This window comes from Anarrhichthys ocellatus, unplaced genomic scaffold, assembly GCF_004355925.1.
Source record: "Anarrhichthys ocellatus isolate YVR2014 unplaced genomic scaffold, GSC_Weel_1.0 scaffold121, whole genome shotgun sequence".
NCBI classification, from domain to species: domain Eukaryota; kingdom Metazoa; phylum Chordata; class Actinopteri; order Perciformes; family Anarhichadidae; genus Anarrhichthys; species Anarrhichthys ocellatus.
This window is the reverse complement of record NW_022280151.1, coordinates 349,879-371,599: the sequence shown is the minus strand read 5'-3', so window position 1 is coordinate 371,599 and position 21,721 is coordinate 349,879. Positions and strand designations below refer to the sequence as shown.

Genomic DNA, 21,721 nt, shown 5'->3' with positions numbered 1-21,721 from the left:
CATCTGCACAGTAATGAAAACAGACAGACAACTTAATGAGACAAGGAGGATGGCATGCTGGGGGGGGGGGGGGGGGGGCGTGTGTGTGTGTGTTTGTGCAGCAAGGTGCTGCAAGATGGCGGGGTTAAAATGATGAAAAGAAGGTCATGGCACACATGCATGTGCTCTACAGGCTCCATGGCAGCTACAGTTCACAAAGAACATTAACACTAATATTCCATTTATGGTCAGAGTCAATATTTCAAGCTTTGCCATTTTCAGCATTTGGTCCAAATGCTGTATTTTGTGTGTCATGTGAAATTGAGTGACCTTAAACTTGCGCTTGGCGCCGTAGCGTGAGCCTCTGCAGACTAAGCGCAAGCTCCGAGCATGAACGGAGGCATTTATACTCTCTGCACTGTGCGGCGCATTATTCTCCAAAACACCAGAGGGCATACAAACAAAATCAACTGTGAAGAATCAAAAAGAAAACCAGTGTAACCCATAGATATGGCCATAGACTGAAAGTGTAACCGTCAAAAGCCATAAACCAACCTCCACAATGATGAGGAGGGATTGTAATTATCTGTAAACTCGTTTCTTATATTCATGGCCTACTTAATTGTCTTTGTACAAAAACTGTAAAGAAGACAAGTATTAAAAGCATTATAAAGAAACAAAGGTTGAATCTCATGTAAACTATTTGATTTGGCTGCAAAATATTTACTCAAATGAAGATTTTTTTTTAGACCGCCTGTTTCGGAAGGATTGAAAAACGAATTTGTCTTCTTTGTGTAATCCCTAGACAAGTAAATAGTGCTTTTATCAGTTAGCTATTGGTGACGTGATCAAGCGCCAATTTACAAAATTCAGAGGTGCACAACCAAGCGCCGCAATCACTTGCGGAGCCAGTGATCAACCTTTCATACAGAACAGCGAGCACTTGGCAGTCCGCTAGCTTCTTTCTCTCGCCAATATTAGCTTCTCTGATTCAACAATGTTGGGCTGAAAGGTGCGTGCAGGCTGAAATTCAAGCGTAGAAATGTTGACCCTGTCAGGAGATGCAGTAACTAAAACAAGTAAGAGTAGAAGAGCTGTGAGTCAGAACAAGTCCACTTGGCTAATCCATGCAGTGTACAATGCCATAGGCATTCAGGACGGGCCCTGTCTCAGAGCTGCTATGTGAAAACTACAGCACACTTGTGATGCACCGCAGAAGGATGAATGTTTTGTAACGTTTGTGTTCTGAGGAGGCTAACACAGATACTGGTATTGAAAAGATCCAGCTTTTCATATAATAGACTGCTGTAAACGGATTTATGAAGGCACTTTTTAAATAAAAAGGGAGTTCAGATGACTGTCTGTCAGAGTTCTAACTACTATCATTTTTGAAAAAGTGCACAGTAGTATAGAAAATTGTTGCAATACATTTAGATGCATTGAGAATCATTGACAGGTGAATTGTAATGGAATTGTAAGGCCAGTGAAGCTTCAGTGTCTGTCCTGGCAGTGTTCTCACTTTGGTAAATGGACTCTACTTGTGAAGCGTTTTTCTAGTCTTCTGACCACTCAAAGTGCTTTAACACTACATGTCATGTGTGCTTTATCTGTATGGCTCTTCAATGGCAGGGTTTCAAATGAACACTGAAACATTCAAATCACAGTGAGACTCTTCTGACATGTGTCTGAGATTCATCTCTCTCTCTACAGACAACTTGAACCATTATCCCAACGGACACTGTCCATCATGTCCATATGGCCTATAGGACGTAGTGACCCAAAGACGCAGAGTGTGTGTCTGTGTGTGCGTGTTTGTGTATATGCGTGTGCGTGTGTGTGTATTCGTATCTGTGTGTGTGTGCGTGCTGCAGCTCGAGCAGCCAAGCAGCAGGAATAACGGTTTAACGCACATGTTGTCTTTTGCAGTTTGATCCCAGCTCCCCCTCATTAACCAGCAGCCTCATTGACCTACAGCCCCACATAACAAGCTCACTGTGTGTATATAAATACAGTGGCTTCACAGAGGGTTGCTTTTTCCACTATTTGTTGCCTTGCAGACTCTTCTCTAGAAACAAGAGCAGCCCATTTATCCAGTACTGAATGCACTTTTGTATAAAGTGGATGAAACGTCAAAGTTATAGACATACATTAAGTTGCCAGTTTATTAAGTACTCCTAGCTAAAACTAATGCAGTCTAAAACAACTCTTGTGCATTTCATCCTTCCTCATGAAGTTTCTAAAGTTGAATCTGTTTTAGAGATGTGCTGACTCAACCTTTTGTTTCATTTGGAGGCTGTAGTTTGTGGTGCTGTTGAATTGTATTGTTGTACTGACAGTGTTTCTATTATTTTGTCTTCCCCATTTATATCAGACAGGATAGATTACATAACAGACACACTTGTTTGTATAATGCAATACAGTTCAACGGCAACACAAACTGGAGCCTCAAAATGAACATTAAAAGTTTCAATAAAAGCTGAACATGACCTTCATTGATTGCAGGACTGTTTATTAGACTGCATTCGCGTTAGATCGGTCAACCTGATGCACTAGCAGCTGAGTGAATTTAATTCCACGTCCAGGCTGACATTTACTGGCTTAAGTTTACGTGCTTATTGTTTGTTATAGCAGGTCAAGGAGCAACCTCGGATTCTGAAGAGTAAAGCCAAAGCTTCATGTCTTAAAGCTGCATTCTCTCTAATGTCCATCAGGGGGCGACTCCTCTGGTTGTATAGAAGTCTATGAGAAAATGACTTTCAATGACTTTCAATGACCTTGAAAGGATTTTAAGCATTGAACAAAGTTATTGTAATAACTTGTTTGATATTTGTCTTTGCTATTTTATTTAATAGTTTGATCTTTGATAGAGTAATGTGGGTTTCTTAACCCTAAATTAAAAGGATTTAAGTTATAATAACAGAAATGTGCTTAAATATATTTTTACATTTATATAACTGCATGTACAATATTTTTACACTTGAATAAACAATAATCAAATGCAGAGACAGTTATTTAACAATATGTTACGAGTAGTTATATTTACAACCGGCCCTTTGTGGACGACCATGATGCTGATGTGGCCCGGAGTGAAAATTATTTTGAGACCCCTGATTTAGTCAAATAGACCATAAAGCAGGCTATGCTTTAGGGCGGGACTACCTTTTGATTGACAGGTCTCTACCACAGCGTTGTCAGCGTTCAATTGTACTGAAAGGCACTCTAAGGCAGGGCCATTCAATTAATATTCAACTGGGTCCAGTTTGAAAGAATTTCCTTATGCAGTGGTCCGGAACATCACAATGTCTAACTTGCTTGATTTAGTCCCATAATTATTGAAGTAGCCAACAGTTGTATTAACGTCTGTATGTAGTCAACAACTGACTGTCAAATCAAATAAAGAAAGTTCAATTGAATAATATCTCAACAATATTTATCGTAAGTTTTCATATTGAACTGGATGAATTATATATAATAAATACTCTAATAATAAATATATGTTCTTCTCTCATTTCAATTACAATAAGGGCTGGATTTAAAAATAAAAAACATTACAGAAAGCTTTTGAAAAATGTTTATCTTAAAATTAAGTACTTCATTTTAGAAAAAAGAATATAACTGAATTGTCCTAGAGCTTTAAATTCAGTTCATTCAGGTGTGAAGTGATGCCACATTATCATATTATATATATATTATATTATATTATATTATATTATATACATATTATATACTAACCCTTCTAATAACAGAAATTTGTGAGCATGGATTATATCTATGCGTTATTAAACCACTTGTTTCAGCTCTATTCCTCTCTGTTAACATGATTGTTGGTCAGTGAATTCATGTGTTCAGATTCTGATCATATTAGGCTCTTAGATTATTTATTTTCTGTGCCTTCATTTCTGATGTAAGTGGGTACGTTTGCTCAAAAGAGTTGTGCTTTGTCTCTTTAGTGGCGCTTCATATTGCTGCTTTAATAATCATCATGGTCTCGGAACATATGAGACATGCTGGTTATAAACTGCCCGTGAGCAGAATTAACATATAAAAGTCTGTCCATTCTTGGTTAAAGACTCTGGTCTCTTTTTGGAGAACGCCATGTGAAATAACATCTCTGACTCACGTACTTTTCCGAATGTTCTGTCTCTCGCCCCGTTTCTCCCGTCTGTTTATACCTCACTCAAGCCACTCAAGGCTTATCAGAATACACGTTTGATTGGCTGAGCAGCATCACGTGAGATGATTTACAACGCATGTAATTTATGTTTTCTGGACTGCTGCGTAAAGGCTGGAAAAGCTGGGCCGGTTAAAATAGAAGCTTCAACATTGAATAATTCTGAATAATCGGTTATAGGTCCAGGTCTGGATACAACGGTGTCTGGGTCTGGATACGGACCGCCTATTAGTGAACCCTGCTCTAAGGAGTCAGCTGTTCATATTTTCAGGTAAGTACATTTTTTAAAGCATGTTTTTGCTATTATACCTAGCATACGCTACTATTCTTTGCCCTTTAGTCTTACCTGACATAAGCATGTTTATCGCTAGCCAAAATCATCATCCCAATTAATATCATAGTTAACAGAAATTATGGATAGCTAGTTAGCTAGCGTTATCTGGTGACTTATGCCATGTCCACACTACTCCGTTTCCATTTATCAACGCATATGTTTTGCTACGTTTAAACTGAGCGTCCACATTACGTCGGCGTTTTCGAGCACCGAAAACGGAGGAGTTTGAAAAACGCTCCCGAGGACGGATAAGTTTGAAAACTCCGGGTTGTGTTTTCGTGTGGATGGCCGAAAACGGATACGTTTAGAAACGATGACACCCACACCCGCGTTCGCTACTTGATTGGTTCTTAGTGTAGCGGTGCACAGAATGACGTCACACAGGCTCAATCTGATGCTACACATTTAATTAAAATGGTTCTGTAAAATACAAAGATATAATATATACGTTTAGGTATGCAGTCGCTTCTCAGCACTTTCTTCTTCTATCCTGTTCAGAGATTCTCCTATTCTCGCGTATTCGCACGAGACTTCCCTCTGGCTCTCTGTCACAGACACTGCTGATGTCGCAACACTGCCACCTACTGGCGATCCACTGGATCTACTGCCTACAAATGTATGTGGCGATAAATAACACTGTACCCCACATTTTAACTAAAATGAACACTTCCTCCTCATTAACACATAGGAAACATAATAAACTCACTTAACTTACACCACACCCAAGCAGCTATTGTACTTCCTGAACTCAAATGACTTATTGTGCCACACTCTCCCCCTCAATTTTAAATGTCTCCTGACATTTAGTTATCAAAGAGCGTTTCCACTAAACATATTGACTTATTTTTTTTTCTGAATTAAGATGGTATTACTCTAACTTTTGACATTTAATGTTCGCATGACCGTCATTACTCTTGTAGTTCACCAAGTAGTGTCCATTCATCTTAAAGTACAGTCCAGTTAGTATACCCCATTCATTTTCAGTTACCGTAACCTTCAAATCTTTTCAGATCAACACTTCAGTGTAACAGAACTCACGTTTCGGCCTCAGTTCTTTTAGTCTGTTACCAGTCCCTCAGGTTTACATTACAAGTCAACTATGTTCTCACTGGATAGTTTCCCTCTTACAGTTCATACAATTCACTTTTACTTCTTAGTGTCCATTTCACTGTTCATTCAGTTTTTTGTTTTTTTTAGTGTCTTCAATCAAGGTAACCCTAAACTGGTTACTTCTATGTCCAGTGCTATCCACGGTCACCACAGTCTGTTGCACGCTGGAGACATACTCACTTGTAGGCTCTCAACACCAACTTCCCCCATTGTTGGCTCACCCAAAGCTCTGTAGGTCAACGTCTTTGGTCGGTGTCTCTCCCTCTGAGGGTAGTTGGTTGCAGGCCGTGGTTCTGGATCCTCTTCCTCTGATGCTGGTTCCTCTGATGACTCTTGTAGTTTCTCTCCAGGTTCAGCTGCACTGTCCCCAGCATCTGACCCTGGTGTGCTGTCCATGATGTCTGCCTCCACTTCCTGGTGTTGTGGCTCTCTCTCTTGACGACCCAGATATGGTTCAAATGGCTCTGCATCTGGATTTCTGCCTGCAGCTCTCTGACTTGGTTGCTGGTAGTGTGGAAATCGGCACACCAGCTCAACATTTCCGCTGCTTTCACTGTCTGAATTGTCCACTTGTCTGTTTGTGTGCTGTTGCCTTGTTCTTGTCTGTGTCCGTTTTCCCCTCCTTTCCTGTTTTTGGTCGGTCTCATGTTTGTCTAGAGGCAGGGAATCGCATGGAAGTAAGAGGTTTCTATGTAACACACGACTTTTGCCTCCTCCTTCTGGTACGACCTCATACACAGGACTCTCACTGCTCCTTCTCTTTACGACAACATGAACTCTACTTTCCCAATATGATCGCAGTTTGCCTGGACCGCCTCTTTCTGACAGGTTACGAACAAGCACTCGTCCTCCCGGTTGCAGGTCAGCCCCATGAACTCTTTTGTCATACCCTCTTTTGCCTCTGGAAGCTTCTCGAGCAGCTGTTTTGGAGGCAATCTTATAGGCTTGATGCATTCTGGCTTGCCAGTTCTGAACATATTCTGCATAACTCTCCTGTGTCTCACTTGGCTGTAGGTTGAACAGCAGGTCGATTGGCAAACGGGGGGTTCGGCCATAAAGCAAGTAATATGGAGAAAACCCGGTGGTTCCACTGCGGGTGCAGTTATATGCATGCACCATCTTCGGTAGTGAGCTTTTCCAGTCAGCCTTTTGCGTGTTTGTGAGTGTGCGAAGCATTGACAGTAGAGTCCTATTAAAGCACTCTACCTGCCCGTTGCCTTGTGGGTGATAGCAGGTAGTGTGGGAACCCCGTATGTCACAGCACTTTTGCAACTGGGCCATCAGCTGGTTTTCAAACTCTCTTCCCATATCGTGGTGGATTTTCTCTGGAAACCCAAAGCGAAGGGCAAAATCATTGAATAGTTTCTCAACAACAGTTTTTGCACATTTGTTTTTTGTGGCATAGGCCTGCGCAAAGCGAGTGTAGTGATCCATTACTACCAAGATGTACTCAAATCCTTGCTTGCAGGACTCTAAATGCAAAAAGTCTATTGAGACTAGCTCAAATGGGCGTGTGGTCACAACAGATACCAGAGGGGCTCTAGTTTCTTTGTGTGGTCGCTTTGCCTTCAGACATTCACACACACGGGTCACAAAGTGTTCAATGTCACTATACATATGGGCCCAATAGAATCTGTCCCGGATCAAGTTTAGTGTCCTCTCCACCCCCAGATGTTCCATTTCCTTGTGCAACTCTTGAAACACTGTCTGATGATGCTCTTTTGGTAGGACAAGCTGGCATTTATCTCCTGCTTTTCTGTAGAGAATCCCGTTATCATTGATATACAGTTTTTGCCACTGTCTCAGTAAGACTCTTATCTGCAGGTTCAGCTTTGAGAGTTTTCCTGGAAGGGAGCTGGTTGTCGGTTTTGTACTGCAGAACCCGACCAATGACAGGGTCTCTCTTTTGGCTTTCTTGAATCTGCTCTGGTGTTAGCGGTTCGGCTAAAGTAGGTGAATTTGCATCACTCACTAAGTTCAGTGTGTTTACATGGGCCGTTGTTCACCAGGCTGGGGGAGTGTCCTTCTGCATCATAACTCCCAGAACAGATGCACTGATGACCTCTTGATTCACTTCCTCTGTATATTGTTCCATGAGTTCATTTATGTCCAGTGGCATACGGGAGAGGCCATCGGCATCAGCATTGTGCTTTCCTGGTCTGTACTTAATGGAAAAGTCAAAGTCGGCCAGTTCTGCAACCCACCTATGACCTGTTGCATTAAGCTTAGCTGTTGAAAGAATGTAGGTCAGGGGATTATTATCTGTGTACACCATGAAGTGTGGTGCATGGTACAGATAATCCCGGAAACGTTCACATATGGCCCATTTTAGTGCTAAGAATTCTAACTTCCCTGAGTGCAGGTGGTAATTTTTCTCAGGTGGAGTCAGTGTTCTTGAGCCATAACCTATGACGACCATCTTGCCATTTTGTCTCCGATATAGTACCGCTCCCAACCCATCCTGGGAGGCATCACAATGGAGCACGAAGGGATGCGTGACATCTGGATACCCCAGTATGGGAGGCTCGATCAGTTTATCAATGAGAAAGTTCAGTGTCTCCTGGTGACTGTGTGTCCAGTGTATGGGAGCGTTCGGTGGAAGATTACCTTTATTTATAACGGTGACATTCTTCCGCTTGTTCTTTGACTCCTCAGGCGCCGTTTTCTCAGGAGATGCTGAGAGCATCTGGTAGAGAGGCTTTGCTATTCTGGAGAAGTTTGGTATGTATGCTCGGTAATAAGAGAGAAATCCGAGCAATTTTCTCAAATCCCGAACCGTCGCTGGCACCCTCTCCTTTAATGCTTGCACTGGGGCCACTTCCGCTGGATCCATGGTGTAGCCTTCAGCAGACACAACACGTCCCAAAAATCTCACCTTCCTTTTGAACACTTCACACTTGAGTGGACTGAGTTTTACCCCATGTTTCTGATACCTTTGTAACACAGTTCTCAAGTGTTGAACATGGTCCTCAAAGCTTGGGCTGTGGACGAGGTTGTCGTCCAGGTATGGTTGACACATGACATCCCTCAAGCCAACTAAGCACTCTTCCATGCTTCTCTGGAATTCTGCTGGAGCTGCACTCAATCCAAATGGGATTCTCACCCACTGGTAGAGTCCCCAGGGTGTTACAAATGCAGTCAGGGGCTGGCTTTCCTCATCCACAAATCCTTGATGATAGGCCTTCCCTTGATCCAGCACTGAGAACCACGAGCTGCCAGTGAGAGAGTCCAACATGTCCTGTATTCGGGGAATTGGATGTCGATCGTGGACTGATTTTCTGTTCAACTCCCTGTAGTCACAACACAACCTCAATGTTCCATCCTTCTTCCTAACGCATACGACTGGTGATGAGTATGGTGAACGTGACGGAGTTATCCAACCTCGATTCAGCAGGTCCTGCAGGTATTCTTTGACTTCCTGGTGTAGCGGCTTGGGAACAGACATGTACGTTTTCTTTACTGGGGTCGTGTCATGTAAAGTGATGTGGAGCTTCAATGAAGGAATTAACCCAATGTCATTTTCATTGTAGGCAAACGCATGACACTCCTCTCTCAGTAACTGTCTCACAGTCTCTCTTTGGGCATCACTTACGTGACTGAGGTCGACTTGGGGATCCCACTGTTTTGGTTTCGGTGTTTTTGTCTGGTCATTGTTTACTTGACTTTCCACTTCAGTTGGCACTGTGTTACTTTGTTTACTCTCTTGCTGTTTTTCTCTCTCATCTATGTTGATCTGTTCTGTTTTCACAGTATAAGTGGTCTTGAATGTTTGTAGGAGACCAATAACTGTGCGCTGGTTCAAGGTAATGTCGTGCTTGTTGGTGTTCGCTATGGGGATTGGCACCAACCCTGACCTATCATTGGGGACAGTGATGAGACCTTCCTCAATAGTGACACCCTCTGGTAGTGTAGGCTCTTCACTCGGGACTAAGAGCAGGTCCTGACCTTTGAACTGGGCCCGAGTACTGGCCTTAACATAGACAATAGTGACCTGTTCAGCGGCTAAATTGATTCTTCTTTTCCCTGTGTGCACCATGCCTACATCTCCACCATTGTCTCAAGTCTGAATCAGCTTAAGCATTGACTGTGCTGTTTTGAATGTTACTGAAAAGGCTTTACACACTTCTTGGATAGTCTTTGACTTTGAATGTCGCACTGTCCCACCCCCTAGTACTTCCTCTATCACATTGTAGCCAATTATGGGCTGTTCTGCTACATTTGGGTCGCTAGAAACAAGAATGGGTACTAGCAGTGGCTCTACAAAGGCTGAGTCTTTGCCTTGTCTGAACTTCACTTCCACCCAACCCAGAAAGGGGATCTGTGTCTGGTTTGCAGCTAGCCCAATCAGTGTCTCTGATTCTAACAGTTCATCAAGAGGTCTCACTGTGTGATATGGTAAGTTCAATTTTCTCCATTCCTCATTTATGAGGCATGCCTGGGCGCCTGTGTCCCATAATGCTTCTACTGGAACATCATCAAACTGACAATGGACGATGCATCTCTCACCAATGAGGTTCAGGAGTCTTGCTTTGTGCCGAGGTGGAAGGTAGTTAACTGTGGTCGCTTCAGGATGTCCATAAGGGGTGGCAGTTCTCTTCTCAATGGGACTGGATGGGGGGTCATGGGCTACTGAGGGTCCCGGCTCAGCAGCCCTCTCCAGTTTCCCTGCTGCTCTCCACTCCGCCGACAGCCTCTGGAGAGGTGCCCCTCCAGGCCACACCTAAAACAGTGTCTGCAGGATTCACCTAGCTGGGCTTCCTGACACGCTCTGCAACCACTGGGTCGCCTCCGAATATGAGTGACTGTTCTCTCCATTTGATTTTTCTTAGTAAATTCAACTGTCTCTAGCACTAGTTTTTTTATTTCTTGTACTTCAGCTTTTAGCCCTTCTATGAGCTGACTCGTGCCTGTCTCCTGCTCTGCATTTTGCCCCTGATTTTTCTTCCCCTTCCTCACTATCACCCTGTTGTTCACAGCATCTATTCTGTCATCTTTCTCAGTTTCTGCTCTGAAAGGTGGCTGGAAGTCATGTGGATACACCTCTGCCTGCACTTCACTGAGTCTTGTAGACCTACTCATGACTACTTTTCTCAGTTTCTGCTGTCTTTCCTGCTCTAGATTTTCAGCCTCACTTAACCTCTCAATTAACACTTCATCTGTTACAGAAAGACTACTAAGGTAAGGTTTAAGTTGGAACTTAACTGCATCACTCAACAGTCCTGTTTCTATAGAGCGTAGGAATTTTCTCTGAATTAGCTCTGAGTTAAATTGCTCACCTTCATCCTCATCACTTGATTTCCAGAATAATTTTTCTTTCAGGTTAATTGCCCTAAACAAGAAATTCTGGACCGATTCTTTTGGGTCTTGTGAAATGTTCATCAGCCGATGCAGCATATCTGAGGAGGAGTCCACTTTAAAGTGACCACGCAGTATGGTCTTGAGTGTGGGGAGCGTCAATCCTCTCTTTATTTCGAGCATCTCTCTCAGGTGAAGGCCTGGATTTACAGCACGTGTGACTGCTTCAATAATCTCAGCTTCGGAATGTCCTTTACGCTGCCCAGACTCAATCTGGTTAACGAGACTTGTGTAGGACAGTTTGTCTCTCTGACCCGCTTCTCCAATCTGCCCACAGATCCGAAACTCCCGCCTCAGAGTCACCTCTGGCAGTGTGGCTGGCAGTGCAGTGGCAGCCCTGGTGTCCTCTACCTGTGTTGTTATTTTTAGCTTTTCCTCCAACATCCCGACTTCCTCCTCCAGCAGCTGTCGGGCTTCATCCTGTTCCTGCTGCAATCTCTTATACTTATTTTTTAGTGTATCTAACTCACTTGCCTCATTTTGTCTTATGTCTGATTCACTGGGATTTGACTCTTTTAGGGAACCCATAAAGTTAAGTAGACGCTGAAGAAACTGCTGAAATATCCCTGAGCCTTCTTCATCCTCAATGTCTTCTAAAGTTCTCTCAGCCAACCTGATGAGGGTGCGTCGAGCTTGGCTTGCAAACCCTCCAGATGGCTCACTACACTTTAGAAACTCGGACACCGAGATGAGATCTGACTTCTCCAAAGTCAACAGTGTTCTGCTTACTTCGTCCTGTAACTGCTCCATAGTTCCCTTTTCTCCTAATGTTAATCCAGGTTCGTCTCTTCCAGATGGATCCCTGGCTGGATCACCCTCCTGGCTGGCTCGCCAAAATATGTAGCGGTGCACAGAATGACGTCACACAGGCTCAATCTGGTGCTACACATTTAATGAAAATGGTTCTGTAAAATACAAAGATATAATATATACGTTTAGGTATGCAGTCGCTTCTCAGCACTTTCTTCTTCTATCCTGTTCAGAGATTCTCCTATTCTCGCGTATTCGCGCGAGACTTCCCTCTGGCTCTCTGTCACAGACACTGCTGATGTCGCAACACTGCCACCTACTGGCGATCCACTGGATCTACTGCCTACAAATGTTTCTGGCGATAAATAACACTGTACCCCACATTTTAACTAAAATGAACACTTCCTCCTCATTAACACATAGGAAACATGATAAACTCACTTAACTTACACTACACCCAAGCAACTATTGTACTTCCTGAACTCAAATGACTTATTGTGCCACATTAGCAGTCATGACGTGTCCTTCCCTGATTCGTCACACTCGCATCACCTGACCCTTACCCAGAAGATCACAAACAACAACATTGTTTACCGATCGACTACCTGGTTAATTTAACATGGACAACTGATTACAGGTGTTGCTGACCTTGTTGCCTTTACTAGCAGCTGTTGTTCAGTTAAAGTCTGTTATTGGAACAATTAGTGACCAGCGGCGTGTCCAGCGGGGTTATCATCCCTATGGAGCGGACGTCTGAAGTCACGGTTAGCGGCTTTAGGAAGGGTGATGGACACAAAACAGAGGACTTTCCTTTTCTTATTAATGCTTATTTTGTTCTGACAACTATTGTGAAGTCCGCAGAAAAAATATAAAGGAACAAAAGCAGTAAATGCTATTCAGTATGACAGATAGTTAAGCCACCAGCAGAGCTACGAGTGAAAACAGAAACAACGAAACTGAGAGGGAACGAGTGAGAGACGTGTGTTGACCACATTTATGGACCCATAATCTAGTAAACCTTTACGTGTAAGTGATGTGAGAGAGACAGAGACCCACAGCGTTGTAACTAAGTCTGAAAAATAAAACTTCTAAAACTTTCCACGAACTGTCTGAGTTCATAGAGGAAGATTTTAGAGAAGATCTTAAGTATCAAACACAACCTTTCATTATTAAAGACTACTTTATTACTCTGTCGTATTTTTTTTAACTAAGCAACCAATCTACTTCCTGTTTACATCGCCACCCACGCGCATGCCCAGTGTACATGAAGTGACATTCGTGAGATATTCGTTTTCAGGCGTTTTAGTGTGGACAGAGATCAATTCGAAAACGATGCTGAAACGCCGTGTGGACGGAGTAGTATGGATGTAGCCTTATTGTTTGCTATGCTAACAGTATCTGGCCCTGCCAGGCCTCGCTCCTCCACAGCTCCAACCACTTAATCAACCACAAAATGTGGTCGCTTCTGGTTTTTAAAAAAACAAGATGGCCAAAGGCCAAACTCGAAGCTCCAAAGCCACAGTCCAGAAATCCACTTATTTTATACAGTCTGTGGGTAAGAAAAAAGTTGGCAAAAAAGCAGACAGTCTCATGTCTCTACAATTTTTTGAACAAAAGTGGGTAAATATATGAATAACTGCAACAACACAAATTAGACATGAAGTTTTACAATAGGATATTTCTGGTGTTTTGAAGTGGGTTTGTATGAGGTACTTTTCCATAGTCAGTGTATTACTACAGTAGATTACTAGAGTACAAGACGTATTTTAGACACCTGAAAACAATTACTATCAGTTTATTTAGAACATTTTCACTGCTTTACCTTGCTGTCGGACTGCCATTTGTGATGGGGAACTGAACTCAAAGTGAAACTTATCCATCCTCTTATCAAAGCCACAGGACTCCACTGACAAAATCAGTCATTTTCCCTCCCAGAACACAAGAGTTGCTGGACTACTGATTCCTCCATCGGTTAGTCTCCAGTCTGTTTCTCCAAACTTCATCTACTGTAGGTAATATACTGACAGTGGATAAGTACCACACTTCTAAACTATTCTGAACTATTCCTTTAAACCAGTGGTGGGCCGTCAGGGCCAGCAAGGCCTTCTCTGCTGGCCTAGACAGAATCACAAAGTTATAGCTATTTTATAATTTAATAATTTTTCTTAAATACACTACATGTATTATAATTTTTTTTCCCATTAGCTTATTTTCTCATTGCACAGTTACTGTCGTCCTCTGTTGCTCTGCTTCCAGTGCAGCTTGTTTTAAGTAGAGCTTTTATCCAATCAGAGTTCACCTCTGTGTCTCTAGGTAAGAAGAGAGGCCCGAGGCCTGCAGACTCACAAGTGAATCCCTTTGCAGTTTAAGTGAATGGGGACGATATTGTTGATTGTCATAGTCTTCAACCAATCAGATCTTTAGTTTGACATGTTGGGCGTATTCTTTGACGTGTCAGAGCCTTCTAGCTGGCCTAGCCATACGTGATTGGTCAGTGGGCTAGCCTGACATGTTGGGCGGTGTCAATCCCAATATCTGCTGCCTCTGTCGAGCGGACATTTTCATCCCTCAAACGCATTAAAACGTATTCAAGAAATACAACTGGGGAGGCTCGACTGTCTTCACTGGCGTCCATGAATGGAGAAGGACTTCTTACTGGAACTAAAACGCACGGATGTACTGAACAACTGTGAGATTAAACTCTTTATTAACAAAGAAAGGAGGATGGACTTTGTCTTTAAATAGTGAACAGCAGCTCTGGTAAGTTTAAAGTGAGTTAAAGTGATCATCTTTTGAAGATTCATGTGTTTTCAAGTGGACTCATTTTCCCTCTCGGTGTTGACAGACGAATAAATCCGTCAGTAACAAGAACTAAGGTGTCGTGTATTTCCTGGAGGTAGTGATCGTAGCGTTACTACTGTGTTTATTTGTCTATTTAATATTGTTCCCTCTGATGTGAATAATATTTGTATGGCCCGTGCTCTTCAGTGTGTGGATGAATACGTGTGATAGCTCCGCAGGTTTTTTAATGCACTGTCTGTTCATTACGCAGCTCGTATTCATGTATCTGCACTCAGTAATTAGTGTATTTGTAGGTGTTGATCTTCATTTTTACACGAAACAAATAATAACCGTAGCTGTGGCGTCATGAGGAGGTTCAACTGTGGTAGGACAGCACTGATGGCCCAGGTATAAAATGCACGGCCCGCCACTGCTTTAAACCCCTAAAGAGGAAAGAAATTGCTGACACAGCAAATCAAGTATTGGAGCTGCTCTGAATAAAATCTCCCCAGAAAAGTGATTGTTATGAGACATGGACCCCATTTCCTTCTGGTATTAGGATAAGTCTATCAGGAAATCCTTTCTTGATGAAGAAACACACATGTGAACGCAGTTCTAGACACATGTAGAACACATTGCTATTATAATGCAATAGAAATGTTTGTACAGTGTAAAACATTCAAAAGAAAAGAATCCACCCACCATGTTGAAAGCCAGCCTCTTCCTGCTATCTCAAGATGCCTTTCAAAAAGCCTTCCTTTGCAAAGAAAAATAACTAGAACCGTTCCAGTAGTAGTGCTTCGGGAGACTTGAGGGACTGCTATGAACTGCAATAGGGGTTACGTGATTGAGCAACACTGGCACTAGTGCTAGCCAGCTTCTTAATCTCTTCAACCTCTTAATGTTTACCAAAACGACCAAATGGTAGCCTACTCATAGTAAATGGTAAATGTAAATGTACTGTGCAAGTTGGGGTTCAGTGTCTTGCCCAAGGACACATCGACATGGAATAGTGGAGCAGGTGATTGAACCGCCGATCCTCTGAACAACGTACAACCCACTCTATCACTAAACCACAGTCACCCCTCAGCTGTCACAGCCTGCGGTGTATGAATGGGTCTGAATGGTTAGGCGATGATGGCCAGGTGGCACCTTGCATGGTAGCAGTGTATGAATGGGTGACTAATGAAATGTAGTGTTAAAGCGCTTTGAGTGGTGGGACATTTTTATACTAAGATTATTGTTAGAGCAGAGGTCCGCGGAGGTAATGCAGGGGGTCCGCGAAATTTTTGGTTGATTAGACAATTTATGTTTTGTTTTTTCCCCCCCCCAAACATGAATCTGTCCATTATTTTAATAGTTCAGTATTGTATGAAAGATAACAGGTATCTTTATGCATGGCAGTGGCACTAATAATTCCGACATCTGCCATTGCAATATTAATAGTTTATATAATAAAAGATTGTTGGCGTTCGTGTATTCATACAATTTTGCCATGCAAAATATTGCGATAATATGTGGTATTAACTTTTCCCCCACCCCTAATATATACATATGTACATAATACTCACCTCCCAGTGGCTGAAGACCAGCTGTGGACTGGCCAAGCCGCTGGTCTTCTTGCGGAACTCGTCGGCAAATCCAAAGCTCTCAGCCACAGGCAGAACGGCCTTGATGATGAACATGCCCGTCCCTTCCTTCATCTCTTCATGGAGGACGCGACCCTCTCGCTTCCCCAGTACACCATACACCCGGCCTGGTATAGAAAGAGGCAAAGAACACATGATCACATTTCCTGGAAATTTTTTTTTCCAGGTAAAGACATTTCAACAAACTAAGACAAAGGTTTGAACCATAGCCCAACCGACTTATGCCTAGTTTGGAATCTGTGTCCAGCTATTTTTTGTTACTTCTTTACACAAGGATGCATCGATACAGATTTATCTATAGTAGCCAATATTGCAGGTACTGTATATTCTAGCTGATTTATTAGTGTAGCTCTAGTTGGAACTGTACGTCTGCATGACAGTGTCACTGTTGGTTCTGTTTCCAAAGTTTTCAAAGCCTTGTGGGAGCTGTAATTAATGAATCCTAACAAAATAATCATACTGTTAGCTTCAGTAAAATCTTGATAAGCTCAGTTTTTATTATCTAGTGCAGCAGTAGATACTCATGTAGCAAAAAACATGGACAGGAAACTTTAAAAATAAGTCTCAGACAGACCGATGAAAGAAGTGGCCTGTCCTAAGGCCTTTTTTTCGGGCAATTAATTTCACGTCAATTTATTTTTCCAAACTGTTGTTTATGTCATAAATACTATCACACAGATCGGAATATTACGGGAATTAAGCTTGATTTGTCATAAACCAACAACACCGAGGTTCCAATATGTCCATAAGCAGGGACATTTTCAGTATATTTATTGAGATAATGATTTATGCAAATAGCATGGACCCAGGAAGTAAGTGTGCTGCAGCACCTCCTAAAACAAGTAAATATCAACTAATGAAGTTGTGTTAAAACTATAGTGTTTTGCCCTTTCTTCCTGGGAAACTGAATATACGTATGAATAGTACACAAGTATTAGTATTGGGAAAGAGAATTTGCTTTGTTTTGTATCTGTTTATTATCATATGCATTACTCCATTATTGCTCATAATGTAGACTCTACCGATCATGACAACATTGAAGAGAGAGAGAGAAGAGAGAGAAACAGAGTGGGCAGAAGTGTAGACGTCTCTGATCATGAAGCCCAATGTTACTTTCCAATTCTCCGGTTTTTCAGTGAAGTAACTTCACTGCAGACTCACAGAGTGACAGCTGACTCATATGAACGGGTCCAGTGTGGGTTGAATGTGCATCGGTAGGTCCTTGTTATATACACTTCGACTGTCTTTAGTTTTTTACTAACTATGAGAATCTGTTCACGTCTCTCGTCCAGACGCCATCTCACTCCCTCTTCTTCTCCTTGTATTTCTCGCTCTTATAGAACATCCAGTAACTACAACTACTTTTTAGTTTTTTGCTGTGGTGGCCAAAATTGAGTTTGAGGCTATTTGTAGCAGTGGCTCTGTGCTGCTGTTGAATGCATATAGGAGCAACACACTCTTGGTAGAATCATGAATAAATACATACCATATACAAGGGTTCCCACTCTCTCCTTTCAGATGGCATTGATATCTGTTTTGGGGAGCTCTAATAGATAGGCGGGGGAGGGGCTACATTTGACAATTGTTGTAACTTTCCAAATGACGCCACTTCCCGCAGTGATTGGCCCCGTGTGCGAAGGTGTGGAAGTAGAATTTGAACTTCTGTAAGTGCAAAACAATGAACCTGTGACTGTCTCATAATTCTCACAGCTATGATTCATAGTGTATTATCTCTCTCTATGATGGCAGGGCCTAGCAACTACGAACACTTTTACACAGATTTTACACTTAGACACGGATGACACACCATCAACCCGGTTTGTTTAACATACTGGATACCCTGACATAACTGCAGATGTCCTCATTGCGATTTCAAGCTGCCTGACAAAAAGCTACAGGTGAGTTCTTCCTCTGCAACGGAAATGAAGTAGGACCCACACTGCAGCATCCCTTCAATCTGCAGGGACAGCCTCAACCTGCAAGAAGGTCACTTGACTGTCAGAGTTTCTCCACTGGCTCAGAACTGGAAAATGCACATTGCCATTCTCCGACAGGAATCCCCTACTGCCAAAATAATGCTATCTCTACCTTTGAATTCATCTTGTAGTAAATCATTTAGAGTATATGTACCATGCAGGCACAGAACCGTGGTTAGAGACCATTCTAGTCTAGGGCGACTGTGGTAAGTGGGTAGCAGGGCAGTCCTTCAATCAGAGGATCGGTGGTTCGATCTCCGGTTCTGGCTCCGCTAATCGTATGTCGATGTGTCCTTGAGCAAGACACTTAACCCCAAAAATTGCTCCTGTAGCTGAGCCTACGGTGTAGAATCTGAATTGTAAGTCGCTTTGGATAAAAGCGTCTGCTAAATGACTGTAATGTAATGTAATGTAGTCACAAACAAAATCCCACTACCTTCCACTTTACTGGGGTTTAAGCAGACATCTCAGAAACAGATATCTCAAAACCTGGACAAATGAATGCTAAACTATCTACATGGAGGAATACCACTATAAGATAGAAAGTGTTTTTTCATCACTACTATTTAAAAAAAACGTAAAAACTAATGAAACGGATCATCGTCAATCAAGAAGATTTTCTTTGTTTGGCAGAAATTGGTTGACAATGCTCTCTTACCCAGCACATCAGCAGTGGCCATTATCTCGCAGGTATACATGGCTGCCATGAGTCTCTGGGGCTGAGCCTGGAAAGCGTGACGGCAGGCCTCCTTCATGGCAGCGATCAGCTGGCCGGAGACTGGCCCGTAGCAGTCTGCTGAGGCAGCCCCTGGCCTGTGCCTGGCCTGGAGCGGCCTGTCTGTCGTACCCTCCGCCAGTGTCTCACTGCTGCCTTCCACTTTGCTGTCTTCTAAAGTCCCATGGGATATGGAGTCCTCCTCCAAGGAGTCCTGATGTTGTGGGGGGGCTGAAGACTGGATGTCCCACTTCTCCACGGAGAAGCAAACTCCCATCAGGGGCTCCTCACACATGGGCCCTGACAGAGTGGCTAGCTGGAAGCCACTGACTATGCTGTTATCCAAGTCCCGTATAACAGCGGCCTGAGCTCCAGCCTCGCCAGCTTTCACTCCCCTGTCCAAACACTGCCACACTGAAGGCCGCTGGTAGCCCTCCACACTGTTCAGCAGAATGTTGGGCCCATACCTGAAAACAAGAACAGTACACGATGAATACCTAAATCATTCATTTGTGTAAATACAAACCCCAGCTATGTAGTGCAGCTTCATTCCAAAGGATTTTCTTAAGACCACATATTTCAAACGCTAGTGCTTATCTGTTTTGAAGTGACAAGAAATACTGTATTTCTACAATTACTTAAAAGCTGCATTAATTGCGATTTGTTGGCCACTTGGAGACAGTCCAACAAGCTGTAAACACACCAATGACGTATTAACACCACACACATTCGCAATAGCAAATGTGTTTGCAAAAGTTTTTTATCAAACCATCCAGCAGACACAGGGTAATAATAACATTCATTTGGATTCGGGTTTGTGTCCACCTGATAAATTTAAGTCCAATATTAACTCTTTTTTAGCTCTGTTTAGGTCTCTACCAATCCTGAGAAGAATACCTGGCACTTTAGCTGACAAATACTTCACCATGTTCATGAGCTAGTCTCTGTCTGGTGCTGAGCAGGTAGTGTGCAGTGGGCTTATGACTGCCTGCTGATGCTAAAAACAAGGGTGATGAGAAAAGTGAGACTGAATCCAAACAGGACAGTTGTTGGCCGTAAAACCAAAACAGTGACCAGACTCCGGTGGGACAAGAGGAGGTGTACTCTGAGTATACATCAATGATGCTTGGTGCTGAAACATGAGCTGATGGATCATGTTTCCCTGATGTTGAATATTTTATGTTAAGATACCAGCCATACTATCTGCCCAGAGAACTGTCTTAATGCTGCTGTTTACATTCCTCCTGGTGCAAATTCAAATTCAATACTACAGGAATGTACTACGGATTTTGATGTGCTTGGTCATGTTTTTCTTGTGCAGCAAATGGGTGATAACTGCATTTGTTTTGCAAGCCTGTGCTGCATAATTATAAATTATCCTTAAAATCGTGGACAAAACAGAACGACTTCTAACTGAAATCAGATTAAATATGTGTACAAAAACAGAGCAAAAGAGGAATAAAGGCCCATCTCAAATACAGGCCTGCTTTCTGGTCCTGCAGTTGAGGTAAATAAAGGCCACACTTCCTGTAGGAGAATGTTCTTATAATTAGTAGAATGTTATGTGCCATATGAGTCCAAACTGAATACATTTTGCCTCCCCTGATTCATGAACCATGTTGCTAAAGCCTGTGTCAGACCTGCGAGGCCCAAAGGCCCAGACATGCTCCACAGCATTCCTCCACTTCCTCCCCTGCAGCAGGCTCTCCAGCTGGGCCTTGAATCCAGTGATGGCCTCCAGGGTCCTGTGGCTGATGTCCAGACTCTTCCCCTCCCTCAGGGACATGTTTATCTGCTCCAGGGTCCGAATCAGCTCCGCGCTTCTCTCCAACAGACTGGTCACTTCTGACAGGGAAAACATGGCAAGTGGTAAGGTTTCATAAAATAGTGAAATTACTACACTTTACACATCTGTCGCTTCAATGTCTTCATTATAGTTTCAATCATTTGATAAAAATGTGTTTTTACAAATCACTTCAAGCTGGTTTTCTATCAAACACTAGTTATCAGTATTATAGGCTGCAGGTGTGAATCGCTCCCTGGTTAGCGAGAATAAAAGCCAAAAGGGGATAGCTGCAGTCATGGGACAGTGTATGTGGAGTTTCATCCAACAGGCTGAAGTGGTATCATAAAAACCTGAGGAAATTGTGCAATATTTGGAAAACTAAAGTTGTGATCTTTAAGCTTTGTTTCAGTAAACTAGAGTGTTTCACTTTCTTCTCGTAACTTTAATCTCCGTTTATGTTTTAACTCAACACAATCTGTGCTTGTTGAAAACAAACAACTTGGGTATGTTTACAGATATTACATTTTCCCCATGATTTGTGCCATTCCTCTCAATCATTAAAGGAACAGTGTGTAACATTTAGGGCGATTAATTGGCAGCAATGGAATATAATATTCATAACTATGCTTTAATCAGTGTATAATCACCTTAAACTAAGATTCGTAGTGTCTCATTAGCTTAGAAAAATACATTTATATCTACATAGAGTGGGTCGTCTTCACGGAGTCCGCCATCTTTACCCGCCATGTTGCTACGGCAGCTCAGAACGGACAAACCAACGCTGGATCTATAGAGAGCCTTTTCGCGCTTTACGTCATCTGAAGGTAGGGATGCATTCCAAAACCCGGTAATAAACAGACCCGGTGGTAAATTATTAAAGATTGTAATTTGATAAGCCCCGACGATACTGGTGCTTTTTATTTGTCCTTTTTAAAGTTTTTTGATGTCATTTATTATCACACTGCAGCATCTGCTCAGCACTTTCTGTCGGGCTGAGCTCCTCCAACCACACACACACACACACACACACACACACACACACATACATACATACATAGACAGAAACACACACACACACACACACACACACACACACACACACACACACACACACA

At 42.6% G+C, this 21,721-nt stretch overlaps 1 protein-coding gene across 1 annotated transcript in view; it reads right to left on the bottom strand.

The window, feature by feature from the left end:
* The window catches only part of LOC116399660 (elongation factor-like GTPase 1), a 24,687-nt gene extending 3,028 nt beyond the window's left edge, over positions 1 to 21,659 (bottom strand). The window contains exons 1-3 of the mRNA XM_031876976.1: positions 20,461 to 21,659; positions 18,764 to 19,287; positions 16,052 to 16,236 (exon numbers count right to left, since the gene is read on the bottom strand). Of these exons, the coding sequence (XP_031732836.1) occupies positions 16,052 to 16,236; positions 18,764 to 19,287; positions 20,461 to 20,681 (930 nt within the window). The 5' untranslated portion in view covers positions 20,682 to 21,659. The remainder of the gene's footprint in view (positions 1 to 16,051; positions 16,237 to 18,763; positions 19,288 to 20,460) is intronic.
* Positions 21,660 to 21,721: the final 62 nt, after the last annotated feature.